This window comes from Bos indicus, chromosome 5 (assembly GCF_029378745.1).
Source record: "Bos indicus isolate NIAB-ARS_2022 breed Sahiwal x Tharparkar chromosome 5, NIAB-ARS_B.indTharparkar_mat_pri_1.0, whole genome shotgun sequence".
Taxonomy (NCBI): Eukaryota; Metazoa; Chordata; class Mammalia; order Artiodactyla; family Bovidae; genus Bos; species Bos indicus.
Genome location: NC_091764.1, coordinates 39,952,679 through 39,980,570, shown reverse-complemented (window position 1 = coordinate 39,980,570; position 27,892 = coordinate 39,952,679). Strand labels below are relative to the sequence as shown.

Genomic DNA, 27,892 nt, shown 5'->3' with positions numbered 1-27,892 from the left:
CCATCGAGTCGGTGATGCCATCTAGCCATCTCATCCTCTGTTGTCCACTTCTCCTCCTGCCCCCAATCCCTCCCAGCATCAGAGTCTTTTGCAATGAATCAACTTTTCCCATGAGGTGGCCAAAGTACTGGAGTTTCAGCTTTAGCATCATTCCTTCCAAAGAACACCCAGGGCTGATCTCCTTCAGAATGGACTGGTTGGATATCCTTGCGGTCCAAGGGATTCTCAAGAGTCTTCTCCAACACCACATTTCAAAAGCATCAATTCTTCGGCACTCAGCTTTCTTCACAGTCTTAGCATTGATAAAAGACAGTCTTAGCATTGATAAGGGAGAAGGCAATGGTACCCCACTCCGGTACTCTTGCTTGGAAAATCCCATGGACAGAGAAGCCTGGTGGGCTGCAGTCCATGGGGTCGCTGGGGGTCCGACACGACTGAGCGACTTCACTTTCACTTTTCACTTTCATGCATTGGAGAAGGAAATGGCAATCCACTCCAGTATTCTTGCCTGGAGAATCCCAGGGACAGGGGAGCCTGGTAGGCTGCCATCTATGGGGTCACACAGAGTCGGACATGACTGAAGCGACTTAGCAGCGGCAGCAGCGGCATAATCATTCTCCAAATTTCATTATTAATAAGATATTCATTTTGCATCAATAAAAATTTGAAATTCAAATAGTCAGATGCATTTCTGCATAGCTTTTGTCAAAAATATATATAAAGTAAACCTTCAGATATGATTTATATATTTATATCATGGAATATAGAATTAAAGTTTTCCTTATTTCTTAAAATAATGATGAGTAATGACATAGTATGACTTTAGTAATATTGTTTACCCACCTCATTATGTTTTTTTATTTAGTCTAGGAAATCATAACCTGGAATCCAGTGATAGGCTTCAAGTGGCCTATGGATCTCCTGAAGTTAAATGGAAAATTCAATGAGTATCTAGATTGTCCTGGGAAGAGAATTTATCACTTTCATTAAATTTCCACAGCCAGCAAAGACCCAAAAGGCCACTTTTAGCTAAAAGACCAAGGAATTTAATCTATTATTCTTTTTACCCCATCTAGACCAAGATTCTCAAAAAAAGAAAACATAAGGGATTATTTTTCACCTCATGCTAATAAAAAACTAATGAATTTTATGTAGTGAGGTCTAATAGCACATTTAGATTATAAATTGCTTTCAATCAGTTTTCTTTCAAATTTTCAAGAATATATGTCTATAAATATATTAACCATGATATATATCAGACAATATATAAGAGCTTGCTAAATCTGAGGTAAATTAATGCCCAACGGCTTAGATGGTAAAGAATCTGCCAGCAATGCAGGAGACCCTGGTTTGATCCCTTGGTCAGGAAGATCCCTTGGAGAAAGGACTGACTACCCACTCCAGCATTTTACCTGAGGAATTCCATGGGCAGAAGAGCCTGGTGGGCTACAGTCCATGGGGTCTCTGAGTTGGACACAACCAAGTGACTAATGCACATACACAGTGCTAATTCACTCAGATATCAGTGATCTGAACTGACGTTTCTAAAATTATGAGAATGTCAGTGCTGTGAGAGGGACAGTGAACAGGTTAGAGGGGAAAGTAATTTCCTCTTATGATCACTGAGGAAAAAAAATTGACAATATATCCATCTTAGTACACATACACTATTATGCCTTATCAGAGGGCTTAAACAAAAGTAGAAATATTCAGGGATAATTTGGAAAATGTGGATCTTTTAGCTTATGTTCTCTTGCAGTAAATGAATACATAGTGAAAATTTTGTATCCCCCTTATATTCTATGTGTGTGTGTGTGTGTGTGTGTGTATTTGCCTGGTTGTGGGTGGTTGTGCAGGTAAAGCCTGATGAAAATTTGAATAAGAGTGAAAAATGTATTTTAAGCTTGTGCCTTTCATCATCATTTTTAAATTGAGTTTAGAATGGAGGCAGTGAATTAGTTAAATATGAATGTTTCTAAATATAAAACTGAAATTAAATATAGAAAAACACATCGCTGAAGGAAAATGTAATATTAGATCTGCTTTTGTAGGACTTTTTTACCCAGAGGTAACTCACTTCCCCACTTATCCATTTAAGGTTTGTTAGAACTGAGAAATAAAGAAGACAATAGCAATTGTTGTCAACTGAAAACATATAGAAAATGGCCCAATAATCGAATATAAGCCATTGTCATTCTGTAGCAGTCATAAGCGTTTACATGTAAAAACCTGTAGAACTTCAATTGCTTTACCCACTAGTTAAGTCCACAGATGCTCAAGGAAAAGAGACCATAAAAGTGACACACATTGCCTATTTCTCCAGTTATACAAGCAATTTCAAGTTATGAGGTAGTACTGGCCATGTAATTTTCACCTTTGATGTCCAAAACTGCATTTTATACTAGTTCTATCCTTTCAGTTTGGAAATATTTCTCTTAGTATTTCTATAGTGTTGACATTATTCTTGTAAAAGCAACCTTTATTTAAACAATGTTGTCCTGAAAGCCCAATATATAGAATTCAAGCTGCCCTGATTGAAAGAAATGAAAACTTTTTTTTTTTTGGAAAAGTGTTCATTCACTGTTCTAAAAACTCACTAGAAACACAAAACATTTTAGATAAGTCAATAAACATTCTTCATCAGAGCCTGGGCAAACGTAAAGGAATACCATCTCTGAAATAGCATTCAACACAGCCTTTTAGGATTCCAACAAATTTAGATAAATCAAATACTGAACTATGTAAAAAATGACAAGCCATAAAAATGAATCAGGGAGGATTAAAAACAAAACAGTAAAGTCTAGAGTCCATCAGAGACTCTAATCATCAGAATAATAATAAAAATAATCATGCTTAAATCTTTAGACAAATAAGAGAGAAAATGATAAAAATGAGTTGGAAATAAGATACTATGAAATGAAGCAGTTTGGGGGAAAAAAGAACTACAAACAATAAACAATCATTGGAAATTTAAAATAAATCATTGGATGGGTTAAATAACAATTACAGACAAATTAAGAAAAGATTAGGGACAGCGTTCATAGCAGTTTTCTTCATGATAGTCCAACACTGGAAACAAATACTCTTAAACATAAGAGCGGTTAAACAACTGTGGTATACTAGTACTGTGGACTACTATTCAGAAATAAGAATAATAATCTAGTGATGTGTGCCATTTGGCTATATCTCAAATGAATGCTGCATGGAAAGCAGCCAATTTGCATACTCTATGACTCCATTTATTTAGCATTTTTGAAATGAAAATTATAGAGATGGAGACTAGATTATCAGTTGTTATGACTTAAAGAGATTAGAAGAAGGGGAGTTGTTGTAGCCATAAAAATGTAGTGCAGGGAATCCTTATAATGAGATTGTTCTGTATCTTAACTCTGGTCATGGTCACTGAAGTCTACACATGTGATAAAACTAAAAGTTTCTTAGAAATAAGCAAGCACACAGACACACAAACTAGTGAAATCTGTACTACAAGTTTGATGGATAGTATCAATGTCAGTTTTCTGGTTGTGCTAATATATTTAGTTAGGCAAACTGCTGTGGTGAGCAAATGAATGAAGGATATTCAGGACCTTCCTTCATTAATAGTCACAATTGCATGTGAATCTATAATTTCTCCAAAAATTTTTAACAAAAAAATCAATAAACATAAAACACACTGAAAATATAAAGAAAATATGTACATGTTTTCTCTTTTTTCAAAAATAGCATAATATTACTAGGAAGCGTAGATTACGGCATACCCAGAAGTAATGTTTGAACAAGTGGCAGCTACTAAACTGCCTTCTGAGGAAGTTGATCCAAGCCTGGGAAGGACTGAGTTGGGCTGCAGCTTTGGCACCAGGGTTGAATTACCAAAGGCAGTAGAGGAGAATGTGTTGCCTGCATCTTTACCCAGAACCCTCCTCCACTCTTTTCCCCTATGCATTACTGTATTCTTTTCAAATAAGTATTGGATATATTTTTAAAGAATGTCATTATGGAGGGCATCAAATTATACCATTCCAGAGTAGCCAAATGTTTAAACCTGGCCTGAGTTGGCAAGTCTCTTTTTTTAATAAAACCACACAATGCTCGTGATGAAGTGGTCTTTAAATGGTTTTCAGAAATTATTGTTCTAGAGAATTCATGGAAAATGGTTTGAAAGTCATATTGTTTTGTTTATAGAATAGATAAAGACATTTGAAATGTGTTTCAGAAAGATAATAAGATCCTCTTTTCCTCCAGTTTATCCTGTGCAAACCAAATAGAAGTCTCAACAAATAATTGAAAAAACACTTATGAATATTTGGCTAGAAGTCAAGGAAGGGAGCTCTGATGTAAGGACAGGAATGTTATGGGAATGGAAGAAGGCAATTCAGGTGGTGAGAAAAGAGTTAACTCCAGGTGGTTTTCCCTCACCCTTATATAATTTTAGCACAACTGAACTTTAAGCACTAAATCACACCAAGGAAGATAATCAGCTTCAAAAACTCTAAAGTTAATCAAGAACCACTCAATCTATGTATCAACAGTAAGTAAAAAAAAATAGATACAAAATAAGATGAAATATTCCCCAGCTAGAGCTAATATAAAATGATATGATAAAATATAACTAATATAAAACTGAAGATAACTTTTATAAGAGATTGTAATACCATTCTTGGTATTATGACATTTAAAGTAATTTGTAGATAATTTTAGTGAATTATTTTTCTGTTAGAGCACACACTGACTCAATTTAAAATAATATTGTATTAGTGAAAGAGGCAATTTCAGAATAAAACTTTAAAACACAGGCATGTATGATATAGCCAAGGGGATTTAGAACTCAAACAAATTGTTTAATAGCTAAAAGACCTTTATAGTCTAAAATTATTTTTAGTTAAACAAACAAAAAACAGCTATTTTTAGGCTTCTTATATAAGAAACCAAATCAAGATGATTGATACAAATTTCCATTTTGTTATTGTTTTTGTAATAAAGGTTGTACTTAATAGGTCCATAAAAGTGTAATTCAGGTTGCTTCATCAAGTGAGTTTTGGTGCACAACAGCCCTGTTGTTTTTAGCAATTAAATATGTTTCTAGAGGACTTAATGCTTTTCAGTTAAAAGAAAAAAGTGTCATTTATAAGGAAAGGTTTCTCAGGATTCATTTGACAGCACTTTGGGGAACATTTATGTAGCTTGCCAAGGTTAAATTCTTTTTTATGAGTGCACTTTTGGACAATATTCAAAAATGGACCATAATATTAGGCCACAAAAGCAAGAAATTAGGCTTTGACATCTGTGTTTTACTACTTTCCATGGCATTTCTGCTGTACTATAAATATCCTTGGTAGTGCTACCAACTGTTAGCACCCTCCTGACACCTGGCTGAACATAATGTTTGTCACTAAAATTGAAAAAATAGAAAATGCAGTCATGATTATTCTTTTCATATCTGCCCCCCATTTTTATATCTTAAATACCATATTAAACAACACTTCTTAATACAAGGCTGAGATTAAAAAACAAACAAAAGATAAAAAGACTTTGATTCTCTGAAACTTTTAGTTTGAATCTCAATACTAACCTATGCTATGTGAAATTTGGAAATGTTTTGGAAAAAGAATAACTGGAGTTAAAGTGGATAATACAAAACTATGCAAACTATTGAATCCCCAAGTCAAGTTTGTATTTTTATATTAGAAGTTTACATGCATAGTTTTATGTAGATTTTTATTTAGACAAGAATATTATGTGTGTGCGTATTTCTACTTTATTTCTAATGCCAAAATACAGTTGCAGAATGGAAATGAATGTAAGTAAGATGTCATCTTTATTTGATGTAATCCCCTGAAGTTTTTATTACTTGGCCTAATGACACGGTTACCAGATTCTTTCTTAAGGAGGTCATTTTGGTTGATGACTAGCTCACTTTTAAATTCTGTGTTGGTTAAGTTAAACTAATATGGTCAAATAAATAACCTGATGGAAGCTGGCAATATAATTTTTAGTCTGAATAATACTGCTGTATTTTTAACAATCATAATAGTTGGCTAAGTCTTTTCTACAGAAAATGCCCTTGGGTATTTATTATTTCCAGATGTTCTGTTAGCAGAGTTCACATCCAAAGCATACTCTCTTTGCTATCCAGACAAACTTAATTTTGAACTATTTACTTGGAGACATTGTTCCAGATTCATTAGTACTGTTTCTTAAAAAAACATGAAATAAACATTTTCTTTGTTTGAGATAAAAGGGCTCTAATGGCCCTGTTATTAGAAAAGCATGCACTAAAATTACATTTTTTTTCCCTTCTAACTTCTTCAGAGTAGCTACGTGAAATACCTGCATTTATCTTAAAGCTGGAATATACAATTTCAAATCTAGAATTAGTCCTAGAGGTCATCTAGACTGTTCCCATCCCTTTTTACTACAAAATTTAGATTTCAAGAGAGACTTGCCTTGAATTACCCATGTATTTTGTGACAATTATCTTGGAACCTCAATTCAATTTTCTGATAATAGATGTCTTTCAGATAGTAGGAATAAATAAAATCTATAGTTAATTTCTAAAACTTTTGTACCTAAGGTTTTAAAATTTTAATACTTTAATACTCTAAAATGTTCAATAGTTAATTTGGTATAATAGCCAGAAGACTACCAAGTCTGTTGTAGAACTGCTGCTACGAAAGTTACTGATTGCAGTTCTGCTCTGCTCACTTTCCCATTATTGTCCAGCACATGCTAATAAATAGTGGTTGGGGTTTTAAACATCAAGGGAAAAATAAAGCCAGAGACATTTATTTTAAAAGGTTGAATTACCTCCTCTTGGGTTATTTAATGTTGTATTTGTATGGTTAACTCAGGAACCTTGGCTATTTGTGAAAGCAGAAGGAAAATGAGACTGCCGTCAAGTTAAAAGTTAGTGGAACTCTTGGTGTTTAATCAGGATTTAGACTTCTGCAGTATCTGGCATAAATATTCACACTGTGTTCAAGAATTCCAATATTCAAATTATTAAATAACCAAATGTGGGTTTATGTTCAAAATTATTATTTAAGCATGGCATGCCTTAATTAATTCAAAAGGACTTTTACATTAATTAGTTTAATAACTATAAAATTAGGAAGGACAGATTAAAAAGTTTCATGTGATATACACACAAAGTTAGACAGACATAAAATTATGCATGCACCTTACCACCCTTCACCCACTAACACACAACCTCTTAGTGAAGACATCCAGAAAAGAGATTCACTTATATAGGCAGAAAGATGTGTCCAGATCATCACCGCCAAATCAAAGAGAATAGTTGAGGTAGTTTTTCAAGTATTTGGGTCAGAAAAACACACATTTACCTCAGATTCTTGGATAATTGCCTTTGCTTTCCACTTTGGCCAAGAAAATTTGCCACAGAGACAGACTAAAGATTCCATCTCATCAGTCCTTGTAGGCTGAGACAGGAAAATGGCCCTCCCTGCCCACACTGGTTGGAACAATGACTGACCGGGCGCCATTCAGAGGCATCCTGACCCCAGTTGGCTCTATACCGCAGTAATACATCTATTAATAGTGAAGATTGCCCAGAAATTAAGCTTTCTCATTTCCATTGAGAATCAACTAATTCACAAGCTACTAAGCGCCAGTTCTCCGTAACTGTTAAATGCTAAAGCTGAAATGCATATTTGTTTATCATAAATGCAGAATTTAGAAGTAGCTTGATTGTTTCAAAGCTAGAAATTACTAGTAGTTCTATTTATAAAAGCTCTAGTAAAAATAGCAGCTTTCCTAATTACTGCTAAAGTTACAAAGTACAGTAATAATTTGAAATTGTATTTTTTAATGTCAAAACAATGTATATTGACATAAATTCAAGGAAATGTTCAATTATATCAATGAAACGTGTAGTTCTTTCAGACTGAGATATGATATTTTAAACTTTAAGATGGATCTTGGAAGTGATTTAGTTTAACCCTTCATTTTACAAATTCAAAAATCAAAAATAACAATATGAGGGTTATAAACTGGTAGATGACACTATGAAGAATGCACTGAATAAATTTAATTACTTTTTTTTTCCTCATTGAAGTACAGTGAGAGAAGTTTCATTGCAGGATTTCTTCTTTTCTTCAGTTAATTTTTCTCTTTGTCTAGTAAGCTAACTGGTCAGGTTTTGGCAAACTGGAGTTTATTCTTTGCTACAGTGGCTTTATATCCAGGGCTCCCTTAAAAAAACAATCAACAAACTTGCTTCTCCTCACTCTGATTCCAGGAGAGAAGACAGGAAAGCTTTACAGAACTTAATAGCCTGGATCTTGTTAAATAGCCTGGATCTTCATTTCACTGGTCCATAATGATCTTAATATATTAATGTATATTTACCAGAGTAATCCAAATTAAACTGACAATTATGTCAAATTATAAGAGGGGTACAGATAATCAGTGATATACACAAGCCTTTATGAGCGTGAATAAATGGCAATTAGTTCAAATTTTAAAAATTAATTTTAATTTACATTGGCAAAATATATATTTATAGCTCCAGTCTTTATGCTGTGAAAGACACATATTTTAATATAAAATAAAAATATTTGTTATTACATAATTTAATGTATCAGTCAGTTCACTTCAGTTGCTCAGTCGTGTCCGACTCTTTGTGACCCCATGAATTGCAGCATGCCAGGCGTCCCTGTCCATTACCAACTCTCGGAGTTCATTCAAAGTAACGTCCATCGAGTCAGGGATGCCATCCAGCCATCTCATCGTCTGTCATCGCTTTCTCCTCCTGCCCCCAATCCCTCCCAGCATCAGAGTCTTTTCCAATGAGTCAACTCTTTGCATGAGGTGGCCAAAGTACTGGAGTTTCAGCTTTAGCATCATTCCTTCCAAAGAACACCCAGGACTGATCTTTAGAATGGACTGGTTGGATCTCCTTGCAGTCCAAGGGACTCTCAAGAGTCTTCTCCAACACCACAGTTCAAGAGCATCAATTCTTCGGCACTCAGCCTTCTTCACAGCCCAACTCTCACATCCATACATGACCACTGGAAAAACCATAGCCTTGACTAGATGGACCTTTGTTGGCAAAGTAACGTCTCTGCTTTTTAATATGCTATCTAGGTTGGTCATAACTTTCCTGCCAAGGAGTAAGCATCTTTTAATTTCATGGCTGCAGTCACCATCTGCAGTGATTTTGGAGACCAAAAAAATAAAGTGTGACACTGTTTCCACTGTTTCCCCAGCTATTTCCCATGAAGTGATGGGACCAGATGCCATGATCTTAGTTTTCTGGATGTTGAGTTTTAAGCCAATTTTTTCACTCTCCTCTTTCACTTTCATCAAGAGGCTTTTGAGTTCCTCTTCACTTTTTGCCATTAGGGTGGTGTCATCTGCATATCTGAGGTTATTGATATTTCTCCTGGCAATCTTGATTCCAGCTTGTGCTTCTTCCAGTCCAGCGTTTCTCATGATGTACTCTGCATATAAGTTAAACAAGCAGGGTGATAATATACAGCCTTGATGTACTCCTTTTCCTATTTGGAACCAGTCTGTTGTTCCATGTCCAGTTCTAACTGTTGCTTCCTGACCTGCATACAGGTTTCTCAAGAGGCAGGTCAGGTGGTCTGGTATTCCCATCTCTTTCAGAATTTTCCACAGTTTATTGTGATCCACACGGTCAAAAGCTTTGGCATAGTCAGTAAAACAGAAATAGATGTTTTTCTGGAACTCTTTTGCTTTTTCCATGATCCAGCAGATGCTGGCAATTTGATTTCTGGTTCCTCTGCCTTTTCTAAAACCAGCTTGAACATCAGGAAGTTCACAGTTCACATATTGCTGAAGCCTGGCTTGGAGAATTTTGAGCATTACTTTACTAGCATGTGAGATGAGTGCAATTGTGCGGTAGTTTGAGCATTCTTTGGCATTGCCTTTCTTTGGGATTGGAATGAAAACTGACCTTTTCCAGTCCTGTGGCCACTTGCTGAGTTTTCCAAATTTGCTGGCATATTAAGTGTAGCACTTTCACAGCATCATCTTTTAGGATTTGAAAGAGCTCAACTGGAATTCCATCACCTCCACTAGCTTTGTTCATAGTGATGCTTTCTAAGGCCCACTTGACTTCACATTCCAGGATGTCTGGCTCTAGGTGAGGGTTCACATCATCATGATTATCTTAGTCCACTTGACTTCACATTCCAGGATGTCTGGCTCTAGGTGAGGGTTCACATCATCATGATTATCTTAGTCGTGAAGATCTGTTTTGTATAGTTCTTCTGTGTATTCTTGCCACCTCTTCTTAATCTCTTCTGCTTCTGTTAGGTCCATACCATTTCTGTCCTTTATCGAGCCCATCTTTGCATGAAATGTTCCCTTGGTATCTCTAATTGTATAATATATGACAAATCATATACTATATATAATAACAAAATACATATTGCAAGTATACATTTATTATATTATTCAAGGATATATAATATTTACTAAAGGTTTATTTTTACCAGGCACTATTTCAAGAGATGGATGGATACTGTTGTTATCTCCATTTTACACATGAGGAAATTGAGTCCCAGAGAGGCTAAGTTACTTGCCTAAGGTTATTCAGCTACTAAGCAAAAAAATAAGATTTGAATATAGGGAGTCCCACTTCATATATAATGCCCAGTTCATTGCTGCAAAGCAATTTAATTAAGCACTAATTCAAATATATTCAGAGATAAAGTAATCAATGTGAAAAGTTAAAATGTAGGCCTTTTTTTGATAAAAAATGTTAATTTTATATAAAAGTTACTGATGCAAATTTTGCAATTTTATTTTTGCCCATAATGTATTTATGATAGGTCTGATGACAAAAGAAAGCTATAATATTTTTTTTCCTCTATTAACATTATAAATTATAATTACAATAGCAAAAAGAGTAAATAAATCATAATAGATAGTTTTAAACTTGATTTTTACAATGTGTTTTTTGGCCTTAAAAATAGTTCATTCAAAATGTTTAAATGTTTTAGATTAAAATGTATGTGTCTACAGAACTTTCATATAAAATTTTTCAGGTCATCCTAACAGAACTGCTGCATGTTAGAAGTGCAAGGACTTATCTTTCTCACTTTTCTTTAATATTTAACTTCCCCAGATATAAAATCAGATCAGATAATTTTTATTTTGCATCCTTTTTTACTGTTGATATATGGTTTGTTTTATAATTAGTTAAATTGTCCACCCGAACACCCTGAGGCATTGATAATTAGAAGTTAATTTACAGAGTAAACTTTTAAGTTACTTGAAATTAGAATTTCTTAATATTTTCTGTTCTTGGTTCATTTTATTTAAAAAAGAATAGAAAACACCTGAGCTTCATTATTGAAAAAATAATCAACAGAAGACTCAATGGCATATAATTCTTTTTAAGCAAAACAATTTTTTTGATATGATTTTTGTGAAATCTGCCATTTCGAGTTTCAGAAATGTGCAATTATTTCCTCATGGTACCTTTTGCAGACTGGCTTCCTGCCACTCCCATCTTCTTCCCACCAGCCAACCTCACTAACCTGGGAGTTTGACTGGGTCACAGAATTTTTTATACCTAAGCAAAAGAAAATGAAGGAAATCAGAGAAAACCTTTACCCTCTAAACCTGTGGTCAGTTTAAGAAGCTGCAGAGAGGGGATTTTTGTCCTTTTGAATTCCTATCACATAGCTCATCTGACTACCATCATCACTGAGGTTAAGTGAGATAGACTAAAGAGAAGGGCAGAGATGTTGAAAGGGTAATCCAACCTCCTGTGAATCTCTATTGGTATTCTACAAAGCCAGCTATTTTTGGTTTACACCTTCCCTGTTTCCTCCTTAAAGGTGACTACATGACTCAGTCCTTGTGTGCTAGACCCCCATACATGTGTTTAAATCTGGCTTAGGATATCTCATTAGATTAGTACAATGGGAAGCTCTCTCTGCCAAACACTTTTCCATTATAATGTTTAACTGACTGATATGCTCATGAGTGAATGCAGATTCTGGAATACATCCAAAAGATTTCTTTATTTTCCAAAAAAGTAAAATGTCATTTTGACTTCTAATTGTCCAGTGCTAGTAACAGTCATTCTGTGGACATGGGGTGAGGTGAGGAACTTGGTTGGGGTCCATGTGCATTTCCCAGGACACTGCTGGAACACCAACCCCTTTATCTGAAAGTACATTGGGATGAAGGTAAGCAAGAGCTAGCAAAATTAAAAGGATATACTTGAATCTGCTTCATTTTTACAAAAAAATAATGTACAAAATTATGAATTTTCAATATTCTTAGCAGCAAAAAATGTGTGACCCACTAGAATGTAGGTGTGTCACAGAGTAGTCTGGACTCTGTCACACTGAGGAATATACTCCTGAGCATCAGCTCACTACATTCTTCAGGGCCTCAACAGCCAGTGTTTGAGCCCCCTGCCCACCTCTGAGAATTTCTTCAGGGGCAAGGGACTGTTCCTGAATAGAAGACACCAGGTACTTCTGATTGTGATTTAAACAACTTGGAGGACCACTATTTGATATATTCCTTCAAAGGCTGAAAGCTACTGTTAACTAATTCAAGAAATAGCAGTCTAATGTGCATCTGTTTAGGGAGGCTTCCTGTGTGACTGTTCACAACTCCCTCTCTCTCTGCAAAAATACCAAGACTTCATTTGAAAGGGAGAAAAAAGAATATCTCAAAAATTATCAACTTCAGCTCTCATCAAAAGACTTGGAAATCTCTAACATTTGAAAGACACATAGAAGTGACAAATGCATTAAGTAACCTTTGTTACCGTTTATCATAGGACTAAATTTGCAACAAGTAGTCAGCAATTTTCCTAGCAAGTTTTTCTATACATGATTACTCCTATTTAAATAACTATAACTAGGAGGATACTAGTGGTTACAAAATAGCCTAATTATAATCAAACTATCCCTAGTTATAGTAAGGAAACATAGGAGGATGACCATCTTGTTAATGTCATGATTTTCTATAATGGTATAGTTATACTGATATATGATATAGTCATTAAAAGATCCACGTGATGCAAAGGGAATGGTCTGGCTTTTGGTATTATGTGAGCATAGATTTAAAGAGCACTTCACCTGCTGAATAAGCTGTGGTCTTGTAGGTCTCAGAGTCCATATTTATGTAAGAGAATAATAACAACTCCAGTTCACGTGTTGCCCATGATGGCTTTTTATAAACATTTTCTTTTACTTCGCTCCCCTTTTGCCGTAATGTTCATATAGACATGAATAATAAATATATTTCTCAAGACACAGGTTCCTACAACTTCCAGCTCCAATCTCTGATTAATTTTTTAAGTCACAGCTTAAATTTACCCTCAAGCTTTTTTTCTTAATTAGAAGTCTTGAAGGCACAAACATATTTTCAGTAGGTAGACTTGTTCTTTGTGGAGTGAAATCACAAAGGCTTTAGGAGTTTTTTGTTTTGTTTCATTTGTTTATAGAGGGGAAGAGGGGATTCGGTTACAACTCTTATTCTTTAGAAAGTCAGTCACTATTTGTGAGGGAAACAGGTTGAATGGGCCAAAGCTTGTCTCTTCAGGCTTCTCCTTTTTGGACTCTCATCCACAATGTCTAGAAGTTGTTCTTTGTTCGTATTTCAACTTACCAATTAAGGATATATGACAAATTTTCAAAGTACATGGCTTCCTGCTCCTAAATGGGCATCAACACTTGCCCTTCAGCCTTGATCTTTCCTCTTGCAGGTAAAAACAGAAAAGATGGAGAGAAAAACATGGTGGATCCTTTTCTCCCCGTCTGTGCAAGCCTGCCTCCAACCTGGTGATCGCTGACACTCACTATTTGTGTGAAAACTTTTTTTTAACACATTATACTAGATTTTACTAATTAATTCAATATTGTAGCTTCTGAAGTTCCCCCTGCCAAAATCCAATTCCTAGAGGATTTTTTCCTTTTGGACACCTAAACATACTTTGAACAGAAAGATACTTGAAAATAATGATATAGTTTTACTAATATCTGAAAACTGTCTGCTGAACTAACCCAGTACATCATATGATGGCCAAGTAAAATTTTTGTGTTTTCATGTCCTGTCTTTCTTTGAAATTACATATCTCAGAAATTAGCTCATTATCTGAAAAAAAATATGAAAAATTGGTGAATTATAATACAAGAGTATTGCTACTGAATGAACTGTTTGATTTACCCAAGCAGGTAATGAACAAATCTGTTGTCAAATTCACTAATGAGTTATCTTAATTAGGATGTAAGCTAAGGGGCATTATTTCCCGTGGCCTTCTGTACCCTGGTTCCATATATATAATTTGGCAAGAAAAGACATAGAGCAGCAAGAAACAACTGAAGCCTGCTCATGGCCCTGTAGGGTTTTTGGAACAATTCCTGGAATTGGGAAGTGAAATTGGACAGCATGTGGAGAAAACTGTCATCTCAGTAGCTAGATTTAAGTGAAGATAACAAAGTGATTAACAGCATGTATACATATTTAATTGTTAACTCCTAGCATCGGCCTTCTTGGATCTTTATTTTGAAAGGAAGGTCAAGACTTTTTGGAAGGACATGGGTAGAAATGAGAGAGTAATATTGGAACTGCTTAAATTTCATTATTTGAAAATATTTCCCTTTCCCCGCTTTGGTCAAACAAACATGCTTAAAATTCTTATTTCTTCACAAGAAATACTTTTGCTCTTCTTAAATAGGCTTACTCTTAGGCATGGGATATTATATAAATATCTCCTTTAGTAACTGTAGCATTCCCATCTGTGGTTGGAAGAACTCTTAGGGAAGTTTTGAGAGAAATATATATAAATCCCAAATATTTAAGTAATTAAAAAAAAATTGATCAGCCATCTTAAAGGAATACATGTCTCTGGCTCAAAATGTTACTTATTTCCATCATTTTTTACTTCTCATTTTCTAGTCTCAATTATTGTCACAGAAAGAAGCATCCTAGAATGTAGACTGGAGATCTAGGGCAATTGCCATTTTAATAAGATTTTTAAAAATAATTTGAGATTGTCCTATATCCATAAATATTGCCATGGAGATGTACATGAATCAGCATTGTGGGCCCCTTAAGCGATCTCTAGTTGAAAGTATACCAGCAATATATACCATCAGATATGAATATAGTTTGGGAAAGGATCAATAAAAATTAGAAAGGACACCACATGGCAAGTATGAAAAGTGCCAGGAAAAAAAGAAGCTTTCCTTCTCCAGTTTCTTTAGATAAACTGTATCAATATCAACTAGAATTACATTGATTCATTTACCTCCCTTTAACCTCATTCTCATTTCTAATGGGGATCTAAGTTCGTTTTTATCAAGTAGAAGGTTAAAATACCATTGTTAGAGGTTAAAAACTACCATATTCCCATTTAATATTCAGCTTCATCTTAATACAGCCTTATGCTTCAACAACGGAGAAGGAAATGGCAACCCACTCCAGTGTTCATGCCTGGAGAGTCCCAGGGACGGGGGAGCCTGCCGTCTATGGGGTCGCACAGAGTTGGACACGACTGAAGCGACTTAGCAGCAGCAGCATGCTTCAACAACACCACACATCAATTTGTGTTATATTACCTTATGATAAAGCAGTTGTCTTAACTAATTTTCAGAACAAGAACAGGCTTGTAGTAAAAAAGGGACTTCAGTTGATGTATTTTTGTAAAGAAGAAGCCACCCACCTTAATATAACTGATGTTCTTTCAGCATTGTTATTTTCAGATTACTTTATTTTAAAAGGGACAATAATTTACACTGAACTTTTCATTAAGCTTTTCATTGACATTTAGCATTCAAACTTTTCATTATGATTTACTATTTTAGTAAAAATAAACAGTGAACCACGGGATAGGATATTATATGTGATGGTTTGTTCTTAATTGCTTACTGAGCAATTACAAGTGGAAACAGGATGACACTGGGATGTGTCTCCTGTTTAGTGTCAAAGCTTATATTAAATGTGTGCTATGTGGAGTGGAATCCTAGAAGGACCAACAGTATGTTGGATCCAATTCCAACCACAGTTGTTTAGAAAGCCAGTCAGTGTTTAAGCAGAAGAAAGTGCATTAAGGTTTTTGGCTAAGTATTGTCACTGACTCATGATGCTTGACTACTATGCATCCTGTTTAATCTTGGAGGATCCCAGTTTCAAATCTTCTATGCCACTTGACTTAAATGAAAATGAATCTCAATTATTGATGGAATGAATAATGGGATACATGTGTCTTTTTCAATTACAATAGCTAGAACATGGAAGCAACCTAGATGTCCACTGACAGATGAATGGATAAAGTTGTGGTACACATACACAATGGAATATTACTCAGCCATAAAAAGGAATACCTTTGAGTCAGTTCTAATGAGGTGGATGAACCTAGAACCTATTATACAGAGTGAAGTAAGTCAGAAAGAGAAAGATAAATACTGTATTCTAACACATATATACGGAATCTAGAAAAACGGTACTGAAGAATTTATTTACAGGGCAGCAATAGAAAAACAGATATAGAAAATGGACTTATGGACATGGGGAGAGGGGAGGAGAGGATGAATGTATGTAAAGAGTAACATGGAAACTTACATTACCATATGTAACACAGATAGGCAACAGGAATTTGCTATATGGCTCAGGAAACTCAAACAGGGGCTCTGTATCAATCTAGAGGGATGGGATAGGGAGGGATATGGGAGGGCGGTTCAAAAGGGAGGGGGTATATGTATAGCTATGGCTGATTCATGTTGAGGTTTGACAGAAAACAACAAAAGTCTGTAAAGCAATTATCCTTCAATTAAAAAATAAATTAAAAAATTATTGATGGAGAAAATATAGTCAACTTATAATGTGTGAATAATCATTTTGAAAAAAAAATTTTTCTTCTATTTTTCCTCAAATGTCACTGACTATTTCCTCAAATGTCACTAAACTATTTCACAGAGTGTTACTACAATCCTAAAGAAGAAATGATGGAATTGAGAAATAATTGTATTTCTGTTCATTTTTCCTTCTAATTATTTTATATATGAAAGAGACTGAGTGGAAATCACATCTGTATTTTGTTCATACATAGGTTTTTTTTTTTTCCTAAAAAATTGGTAAATTTCAGGAAAGATTACCAAACACTTTTACAATAATAAAAACAAAACCTTAGGATGTAATACAGTAGGAATTTATATGATGTATTTATGTGATGTATTTATCTTCATTTATTTGAGTTAACAGATCACAAAAAAGATATAAAAAGCTATAATCAATGTAACACAGTTTTTATCATTTTCCCAAAAATGCACAGTAATGCCCAAGTAATTCATATTCTCCGCAACACAAAAGGTCTCTAAAGGAAAGCTGTCAAGGCCATTTTTTAATTTGAATCTGGTAATATTGTTTTTAAATGATTGTTTTCACTGTAGTAAATGAAAAGCCTGATGGCGAATCGGTTGTGTTCATATCTTAGCTTTAGCTTTGCTAGCTGGATGACTGTGGTTATTTTATTTAATCTATTCATGTCTGGATTTCCTCATCTATTAAGGAGTGAAAATACATTTTAGGGTTATTTGTAAGAATTATAAAAGACTCAGATATAATAAGGATTTACTAAAATATATTATTTTGTTTGCCAGTAGTCAGTGATTTAATAGTAAATACATTGAGAACCTAGACAAATTTTGGAAAAGTGAGTATGGATGTGGCCAGTGAGATTCCGTTGAACCACACAGAAAGTGGTTCATAACCACTCTGGCTATGTCCAGAAGGATGGTCAGTTTCTAAATGCCTGCCTTTGTGCTGAGGAACTAGTGGCTGCATTATTTTATTTTCTGCCACAGCACTTTTCTCTCCATTTTGAACAGAAAAACGGAGCAAGTAACATGAGCTACACTGCTTAGAAAACCTTTCTCCTGGGAGACAGTGCAAGGCTGGCCACGTTTCTCTCCACAGTACCACTCTAGTTTCGCTGCATCCTTTGTACATACTAGAGGGCCTTCACATGACCAGTTTTCCTTATCTCCAAAAAATTTACCAGAAACAACTTAATTTTGAGTGGAAAGAACTGGTGTTTACCAGAACAATCTGATAAACAGATCCTTGTTAATTATTATACAAATATTAATCCTAGCCAACAGCTCAGATGTGCAGAAAGCTCTTACAGGTATAACATTGATAGTATTAAGACTAAAATTTACTAAGGGCTTTCTGTAAACCAGGCCTAGCACTACATTCCTTAAAGATTTTTATTTTAATCCTAACAACAATCTGGTCAGTTTTTATTACTCCTATTTTATACCTGAGAAAATGAAAGCTTAGTCAATTTGATAAACTTGCCCAAGATAAATCAAGGCACTGAATTTAAAATCAAGCCTTTTTTAACTCTAAAATCTCTGTTCTTTAGTAGTATATTTCCTCTCAGGTATTTCCTAGGGGATATTTGTATTTAATTACTACATGGAAAAAAAACCTACTTGGTAAATTACTACCAAGTTATATTGCCACACTATGGTTTTGGGGTTATCAACCAACTCCTTTCCATTTATTTTCTCAATTTCACCTTCTTAATGCAATACAGTTTCAGAGCAAATGAAAGAATGAGATTGTGTTGTGTATAACTGTTATGTTTACAGAGCTCTGAAGGTCAATGTGATAAATTTATTTATGTCTTCACCAAATATTTTTTAAGAAGGGTCAGTATAGGCCAGGCATATATCAAAGAAAGAAATGCATAAATATAATTACAGCCTTTTGCTTCATATTGTTCCTCAGTGAATGGGATGAATTATTATGCATATAGTATCCCAATTAATGCATTATTAATATGCAGCTTTAACCTGACCTTTCCAAAAGTCATTCATTTGCCATCCGAAAATTTCAGAGAGTAATAGTGGGGAAATGATTTACACCTTAATGATAAAAGTCTAACCTATGGCGATTTTGCCTTAAATTCCCTTTAACATTTCCTTATGCTCAGAAAAAGTGTATGAATGCCTGCATTATAAGACTTTCTCTTTTTTTAAAAAAATATAGTTTTTAATTTTTCATTTCTAAATTTTAATTTTAATACTCTGAAATATTCCACTCAGTAATTGACTTGGGCTGATGCTTAATGTGAAGTAAGGAACATTGTGGTTCTGATCAAGAATGTGTATTGTTTTTCAATGTAGTCTTTACATATGGAAAATGCAACATGTTCTTTCTGAATATCAAATGTGGTTTATATAATTTATGTGGCTATTTTCATTAATTTTGGATGGCATATTATTGTTACTTTTAATTAACATCAGTAAGTATAAAAATACTATTACATATATATTTATAAGAATCTATTTGCCCTTATTAATTTATGTTTTGTGCTTCTAAATAAAAGTTACTATCATAAATAGGCTGTGTCTTGTGTTATTTTACTGTTAGTAGTAATGCAACTGTGTTGTTCTATACACATTTTTCTCTTTGGGACCAATTACAAAGAAATTGGTGCAGGTTTGGAGTGTTATCTATACCTCTGTAAAGACCAAAGCCCATGTGGAGAACAAGGCCCTGGAGATAAAGCAGCTGATCTGACATTTAAACGGGAAGGCACTTAAATAATGTGCCCATTTTCTCTAGCTGCTCTCAAGATTTCTCTTTGTATTTGCTTTCACCTAAAAGATAAAAACATGTGTTTTATTTAATACTTTAAAAATTTGCCACTCTGCTAACGTTGTTGATTATTTTGTTCACTGTGCCTAATTCAATTGGGGATGGCCTCCTTTTTGATGCAAAGAAAAGTGATGTCATTGTCTGAAATGTCTATCTTAGGAGTTCTCTGGCAACAGAACCTTGTTTAGCATTGTAAGTGATAGACGCTACATTACCATCTAAAGAACTTTTTCTCACAGTTTTAAAAAGAAGACATCATGATGCAAAGTCTAAGTATGCTGTAAACCATAAACTTGGCATTTGCTACTGTCTTTTACAGTCGCTTATTCACTGTGCCATTCCACCCTTTTCACGACAAAGATCTGTTCAAAGCCTAAAAGTTATGTCTCATTTATCTTTTCATTTCTCCCACTCAACACAGTGTTCTCAGTTTAGAGAATAAATGAATAATATTAATACTGAGTTATTAAGCATCTGTGAAATCCTATTTTTAACATTGTCTTATGACCTGTTTCTTCAGTATAATTCTTCTGACCTGTTTCTTCAGTATATTATTTGATGTTTTTAGATCATTCCTGGTATGCCTGAATTAATAGTTGTTTTCTACCTTTTATATACATAGAAATATTTCTGTTAATATTATTTCTATTACTTTAACTAACATAGACTGTATTACCCAAAATGGTACATACAGTCATTTTCAGAAATTTCTACTCCAAGTAAAATAAATTAACTATAACATTTAGAATTATTAAAAAGTATTTGTTCCATTTTGGGGAGGCAGAATGAAACTATGACTAACTATCCTCATATCTAGGCAGTGTTATCTACTCTGATTCATTTATTCAGCAAAATTTCATTAAATCTCACTATGATTAAAATCTGTTAGGTTCCTTGATGTCAATTGTATTTTATGAGTCAAAGATTATCATATATATCCTGAATAATAACGCCATTTTAAAGGATGGTATTTATCTCTTTTCATAAAAAGACATCATGAAATCATTTAGTAAAAACTATAAATACCATTAGTATTGCTTCTTATAGTTTATGCTTAAAAGGAATGTGGCAACACTGATTTCATTGTGTAAATATTCTTTAGATTAATTGCAAGGAAGACAATTTTGTATGCCAATATGCACCCAATTCACTGGATGGGATTCATTGATTCATTACCCATATTTTCATTCCAGGCCCTCCAGGCCCTCCAGGTGGTCTGCGAATAGAAGACATTAGAGCCACTTCGGTGGCACTTACTTGGAGCCGTGGTTCAGACAATCATAGTCCTATATCTAAGTACACTATCCAGACGAAGACTATTCTTTCAGATGATTGGAAAGATGCGAAGACAGGTGAGTTTATTTGTTTGATTAATCTGTTCATGTTTTGAGATGAATTCTTTTTTCTTGTATTCAGTTCAGTTCAGTCACTCAGTCATGTCCAACTCTTTGTGACCCCATGAATCACAGCATTCCAGGCCTCCCTGTCCATCACCAACTCCTGGAGTTCACTCAGACTCACGTCCATCGAGTCAGTGATGCCATCCAGCCATCTCATCCTCTGTTGTCCCCTTCTCCTCCTGCCCTCAATCCCTCCCAGCATCAGAGTCTTTTCCAATGAGTCAACTCTTCGCATTGGGTGGCCAAAATACTGGAGTTTCAGCTTTAGCATCATTCCTTCCAAGGAAATCCCAGGGCTGATCTCCTTCAGAATGGACTGGTTGGATCTCCTTGCAGTCCAAGGGACTCTCAAGAGTCTTCTCTACCCTGAAAATTTTCTTTAAAAAAATTATTTTTTTAGTAACCCCACACTTTGGTAGTAAACAAAACCACAACAAACTAAATGTTTTAAAGCTATAAAGGACGAAGCAGCATGGCTAATCTATTAATATAATGGGGGAGCAAGGAGAGGCCTCCTGGGTTTCTTATTTGAGCTATATGTAAGTCTAAGATGTATTAGGAAAAAAGTACAGAGAAGGTGTTATATTGACAAACGGTATCTATAGCATTATTTATTATCCTTTTTATCAAATTACAGAGGTACTATAGCTCTGCATTAAAAAAAAAAAAAAAGACAGTTGATCATAAAGATTAAACACTTAAATCTTACTGGCATAACTCCGAGTATGTTCCTGTCTGGCTTGAATTTCCTCAAAACAGGTTTTAAAAGAAGTTTAGTACCTCAACTGTTTTCCCCCTCATATTTTATTCAGATTTTCTAAAAGAAAAAAAATTATAAGAGTAAGTGGGTACTTTCCCTTGTGTAGAAGTTATTACCATTGTCATTTGTTATCACCAGTCTTCAATATCACATGTTAGCTTATTTTCTCAGATATAAAAGAAGATAGAGGATTGTTTTGATAAAATAGCCTGTTAATCCTTGTCATTGTTGACAATATTTCTAACCAAATTTGTAGTTATTAGAATTTATTTTAGATGCATAAGGAAGAGGCATAAAATATGGCCTTTGTTGTCACAAAGGGAAGAAAAAAAGACAAAAGTGAATAGAATGCTCCTTTAAAAAAACAAAAAAACCAACAACAAGAATTAGTTCCAGCATAACTTAAACCTGCTCATTTTAATCTTTACATAATGGAATTTATTTGTATTGCTCCCTGAGAAGTTTTAATTTAAATTTACCTTTTTAGGATAATGTCTTCTTATCATGGGAAATTAATGAAATATAAATTTGAAATCTATAACAAGGGTTTAGGACACATTTTTGGGCTTCTCAGGTAGCTCAGCTGGTAAAGGATTGACCTGCATTGCAGGAGACCCTGGTTAAATTCCTGGATTGAGAAGATCCTCTGGAGAAGAGATAGGCTACTCATTCCAGTATTCTTGGGCTTCCCTGGTGGCTCAGACAGTAAAGAATCTGCCTGAAATGTGGGAGACGTGGGTTTGATCCCTGGGTTGAGAAGATCCTCTAGAGGAGGGCATGGCAGCCCATGCCAGTATTCTTGCCTGGAGAATCCCCATGGACAGTGAAGCCGGGTGGGCTACAGTCCATGGGGTTGCAAAGTGTTGGACACAACTGAGCGACTAAGCACAGCACAGGATATATTTTATTGTTAAACAATTCTCTGCATTACCTGAATGGCCTAGTGGTTTTCCCTACTTTTTTTCAATTTAAGTCTAAAGAAAGAAAATTTAGAAAACTCAGCAGTTGCCACAGGACTGGACAAGGTCAGTTTTCATTCCAATCCCAAAGAAAAGCAATGCTAAAGAACATTAAAACTATCACACAATTACACTCATTTCATATGCTAGCAAGGTCATGCTCAAAATCCTCTAAGCTAGGCTTCAACAATACCTGAACCGATAACTTCCAGCTGTATAAGATGGTTTTAGAAATGGCAGAAAAACCAGAGATCAAATTGTCAACATCCATTGGATCATAGAAAAAGCAAGAGAATTCCAGAAAAACCATCTACTTCTGCTTCATTGATTACACTAAAGACTTTTACTATGTGGATCACAACAAATTGTGGAAAATTCCTCAAGAGATGGGAATACTAGACCACGTAAACTGCCTCCTGAGAAACCTGTATGCAGGTCAAAAGCAACAGTTAGAACTGGACATGGAACAACAGACTGATTCAAAATTAGTAAAGGAGTACATCGATGTTGTATATTGTCACCCTGCTTATTTAACTTCTATGCAGAGTACCTCATGCAAAATACAGGGCTAGATGAAGCACAAGCTGAAATCAAGATTGCCAGGAGAAATATCAGTAACCTCAGATATGCAGATGACACCACCCTAATGGTAGAAAGCAAAGAGGAACTAAAGAGCCTCTTGATGAAGGTGAAAGAGGAGAGAGTGAAAAAGCTCACTTAAAACTCAACATTCAAAAAGCAAAGATCATGGCATCTGGCTCCATCACTTCACAGCAAATAGATGGAGAAACAATGGAAACAGTTACAGACTTTATTTTCTTGGGCTCCAAAATCACTGTGGATGGTAACTGTAGCCATGAAATTAAAAGACTCTTTCTCCTTGAGAGAAAAGCTATGAAAAATCTAGACAGAGGATTAAAAAGCAGAGACATCATTTTGTTGACAAAAGTCCATCTAGTCAAAGCTATGGTTTTCCCAGTAGTCATGTATGGATGTAAGAGTTGGACCATAAAGAAGGCTGAATGCCAAAGAATTGATGCTTTCAAACTGTGGTGTTGGAGAAGACTCCTGAGAATCCCTTGGACTGCATGAAGATCAAACCAGTCAATCCTAAAGGAAATCAAGCCTGAATATTCATTGGAACAACTGATGCTGAAGCTGAAGTTCCAGTACTTTAGCCACTGGATGCAAAGAGCTGACTCATTGGAAAGTACCCTGATATTGGAAAAGATTGAAGGTAGGAGGGAAGGGGAGGATGAGATGGTTGGATGGCACCACCGACAAAATGGAAATGAGTATGAGCAAACTCTGGGCGATGGTGAATGACAGGGAAGCCTGGTGCACTGCAGTCCATGGGGCCACAAAAAGTTGAACACAACTGAGCAATTCTGTATATAAGTTTATGAAGTTCAAATGAATTAGAAACAAGTGAAACATTTCTATTACATTATGCTTGTGAGTATAAGAATTATTTATAAACATACTTGGCAAAATCCAACCATTTGAAAAACAATTTTTTAAACCATTTAGATATTTGATAAAATAATGCACGAGCAGTTTCTGCTTCTCCAAATAGAATGAAAATGGATGACAGTAATAAAACAGTAGATGATCTTCAATATCCAGTCAAATTGATGTTAATTATAGATACTGGAGAGCAAATGAAATACACACATGTTTAAAATTTGGTTTGGCTTTGAGAAAGGAATAATAATTGCAATCATCTCCATTAATTGTGTATGCTTACTGTGTAGCTCAATAAAATATGCTTCTCACTAAAAAAAATTATTCTATTATAAATTATGTTTCATGAGAAGGAAGACTTTTATTTGATTCACTATTCTATCCTTAGCAACTAATTAAGGCTTATAAAGTTCATTCATTAAATGTATACATATTGAGCTGCCATCGTGTATCTGAATCTATCCTAGATGCTGGATTCATAATGGACCAGCTGTAAGTAAATGAGAGAGGAAAAAAAAAGCAAAAAAAAAAAAAAAAACCCAAACCAAACGCCATAGCCCTATCTTTAAAGAGCTTACTTTCTACTAGGAGAGATTGTAATAAGCAACTAACTAAAATGTAAAGTAAGTCACATGGTGTTTAGTGCTAAAGAAAAACAGAGAAGGGAGATTGGGAAACAAAAGTTGCATTTGAATAGGGTGCTTCTGATATTAACATAGATGCTTCTATTTGTTATGGTTCCTGTTTCCATGTTATATCTTTTACAATTGCCAACCTATTTGTATTGTTGAATCTAAAGTATATTTTCTGTTGACAGCATATAGTTGGATCTTATTTTATATCTAGCCTACAATCTCTGCCTTTTGATTAGAGTATTTAATCCATTAACATTTGATGTTATCACTGGTGTAGTTGAATTTATATTTGCCTGATATTTTTGCCTTCTAAATATTTCATGTTTATGTCTTTCTATTCCTCCTTTATGGCTTTCTTTTGCATTATGAATATTTTCTAGCATAAAAATTTAGCTAATTTAATGAAATTCTCTAAATATAAAACCTTAATGATTAATCATTAGAGTAATCAGAGCTTACCTGATTTACCTGAGTTTATCAGAATAATCTTCATATTTTTACCGATAATATCAGTGAGATATAGAAACATTGCCTTTAAGGGTGGTCTCTCAGCACTCTTCTGCTTCCAAACTTTATTGAATAAATCTGGTGAAGCCTACAAAAAAGAACTTGTCAACAGGAAAAGACTCTCCTTTATTTCCCATGGATTCAAAAAAGTCATGCCAGCATGCACTCTGTCTTTAAATATCTATGAAAAGTTAAACTGAGTTTTTCTTATGAACATTTGTGACTACTTCCTCCTCTTCCCATGACTCTATCAATGATGATTTAATTCATTAGATTTCCTCACAAATTCAACTCTCTGATGGGCTCTGCAAAAACTATTATTATTTAAATTATTTTATATATTCTTCTTGTTAGTAGTATCAGTATTGTTCTCTTGTGATTGTGTCCTAATGTTTTAGCCACGTGTTCTGGGAAACAAACTCACTCAGAAGGACAATGCAGATAGTGGAGTGCAGTTTATTACACTGGTGGGCCCAAGGCAGAGTCTCCCCTTAGCCAAGGACCCTGACCAGTTTTTGTGAAAACCTTATATACCCTAAGTGTGCATGCTCAAACCCACCTCCCCAAATTCTCTGAAACTACTCTGAACAAAGGAAAAGAAAGGTACAAAGTTAACCTGTGATTCTCATATGCCTTAGCCTAGGTAGTTAACAGTGGACAATTATCAATAGGCCTGTGGTCATACCCCAATAAGCATAATGGAATTTATGATTCTATTCGGTTACACAGATAATTAGGGTGTTCTTTTAGGTGAATAGACTCTCCACCTAGGCGGAGTGTCTAGCTACGAGCCCTGGGGCTCTTCCATCCGGGGGGTCTGGTTTTCCAGTTGGTATGTCATTTCCATAAATACTGGGCATATAGCTCAAAGTCCACAGTCCAGCCCAAAATGGAGTCCTGCTTTCAAGATGGAGCCTGTTCTGTTTCCTCCTTCAATAAATAGAAGTGAAAAATAATTTTGGCAACCAATGCAGAAATAAAACTCACATGGTTTTTATTTATAGTGGTGTCCACTGAAGACAGGAGGTGCCAAATTAAATTCAGTTTTATGAAGGTAATTATTTTAGGTGTCCAATAGGTATTTTTCAGATACCAGCTTTCAACATTCTAAAGATTAAATTTAGGATAATGACATGAAATAATGGAAAGCACATCTTTCCAAAACAAGCTACTGGAAGTGTTACTTCTCTTGAGCATTTTTGGGGATGAACGACATAAATTTGATACCATTCCTAGAGTTCCTCGAGATGCTCAGGTCAGATTTAGAATGTTATGTTGGATCATATGCTACTGCTTTCAGAGGAAAAATTATAGAATACTTCTGGTGATGGTTTGTGTGGAAGAGAAAGGTTGGCCAGAATATAAAATAGCCTGGAAACTGTGCTATGAGGAACAATTGAGAGAATCCTGGATATGTTTTCAAAAAAAAAAAGAAAGAAAATGAAGAAAAATGTCCTTATGTTTAAAGTTGTATCATATGAAAGACTAGAATTGTTATAAATCTCTGCAATTATCATCTCAGTACATAAATGTTTCTCTGAATTATTCAGATTATTTAGATTATTTCCTCAGAATAAACATTTGTAATTTAAATTATTGAGTGTAAGCATGCTTAAGCTCATGAGTTATACTGCAAAATTACACTGTAGAAAGGTATAAGTTTTTACTTCCACCACCAGTATATGAGTTTCTCTTCTACCACATTGCTACTTAGTATTTAGTATTTTTTTTAAATCTTTGCCAAAGTAATAGTTTAAAAAATGAAAAAAATAATTAGGCTCCTTGTAGGAGATTGCATTTTAAAAATTTACTATTTTCTTGATGCTTTCCTGTAGCTTCACTTTTGTTGTTCTCATTTCAAATATAAATTTCTGGGTTTTCATGAGGCTACATGCAAATTTTCCCTAGAGAAGAATCAGTGAATCATACACTCTGGGATGCCAAAGCGCAATCTACTTCTCCTTCTCTTCAAGGAATTTTGTCACACCTCTGGCTCCTCCCCGAGTCCTGCCAAATGGTCTCTGTGTTGGGTCTAGAGCCTCTAACATCACACAGAGTAGTTGTGTCAGTGCCAGAGAGAAGCCTTTAAATGCCCATTTTCATTTTCAAACAATGGACTAGTTTTTTTCAGCTAGAATCCCCAAGTGGGTAATGGTTTCCAGGTACTTTCAAAAACTTGTGTTTTAGATTGAAATGGAAGTTCCTGAGGATTTGAATTGTATTTAAATCCTGAGGAAATAGCAGCATTTACTATGGCAACATTGGAGAATCTAGAACACGTGATACATTGCCTGGAGTTATTTTTGAAACATCTACTTTTTCTTAGACTGGAGGTCATTCTGTGTGTTTCTGAAGCTGCTCAAAGAATTAATCAGTGTGGCTTAGAAGGCACAGCAATATAAAGCATATGACAAAGCACCACAAACCAAAACCTTGTAACTTTTGGCCTTTCAATACCCATAAGGCTTGCTTCTCTTTTCCTCCAAAGAACAGTTAGAATTTGTCTTTTTAATTCTGAGCATTATGGGCTAAAACTATTTGAAA

General features: G+C 34.8%; 1 protein-coding gene across 4 annotated transcripts in view; it reads left to right on the top strand.

Annotated features, from left to right (window-relative positions):
* CNTN1 (contactin 1) overlaps positions 1–27,892 on the top strand; it is a 404,757-nt gene that overhangs the window by 281,693 nt on the left and 95,172 nt on the right. For 3 of the 4 annotated variants that reach the window (XM_070789265.1, XM_019960785.2, XM_070789264.1), the window contains one exon: positions 20,817–20,975. In XM_070789265.1, coding sequence (XP_070645366.1) covers positions 20,817–20,975 — 159 coding nt within the window. Of the gene's footprint in view, positions 1–13,720; positions 14,062–20,816; positions 20,976–27,892 lie in introns of those variants that run through there. The other variant, XM_019960786.2, reaches the window with a different exon arrangement.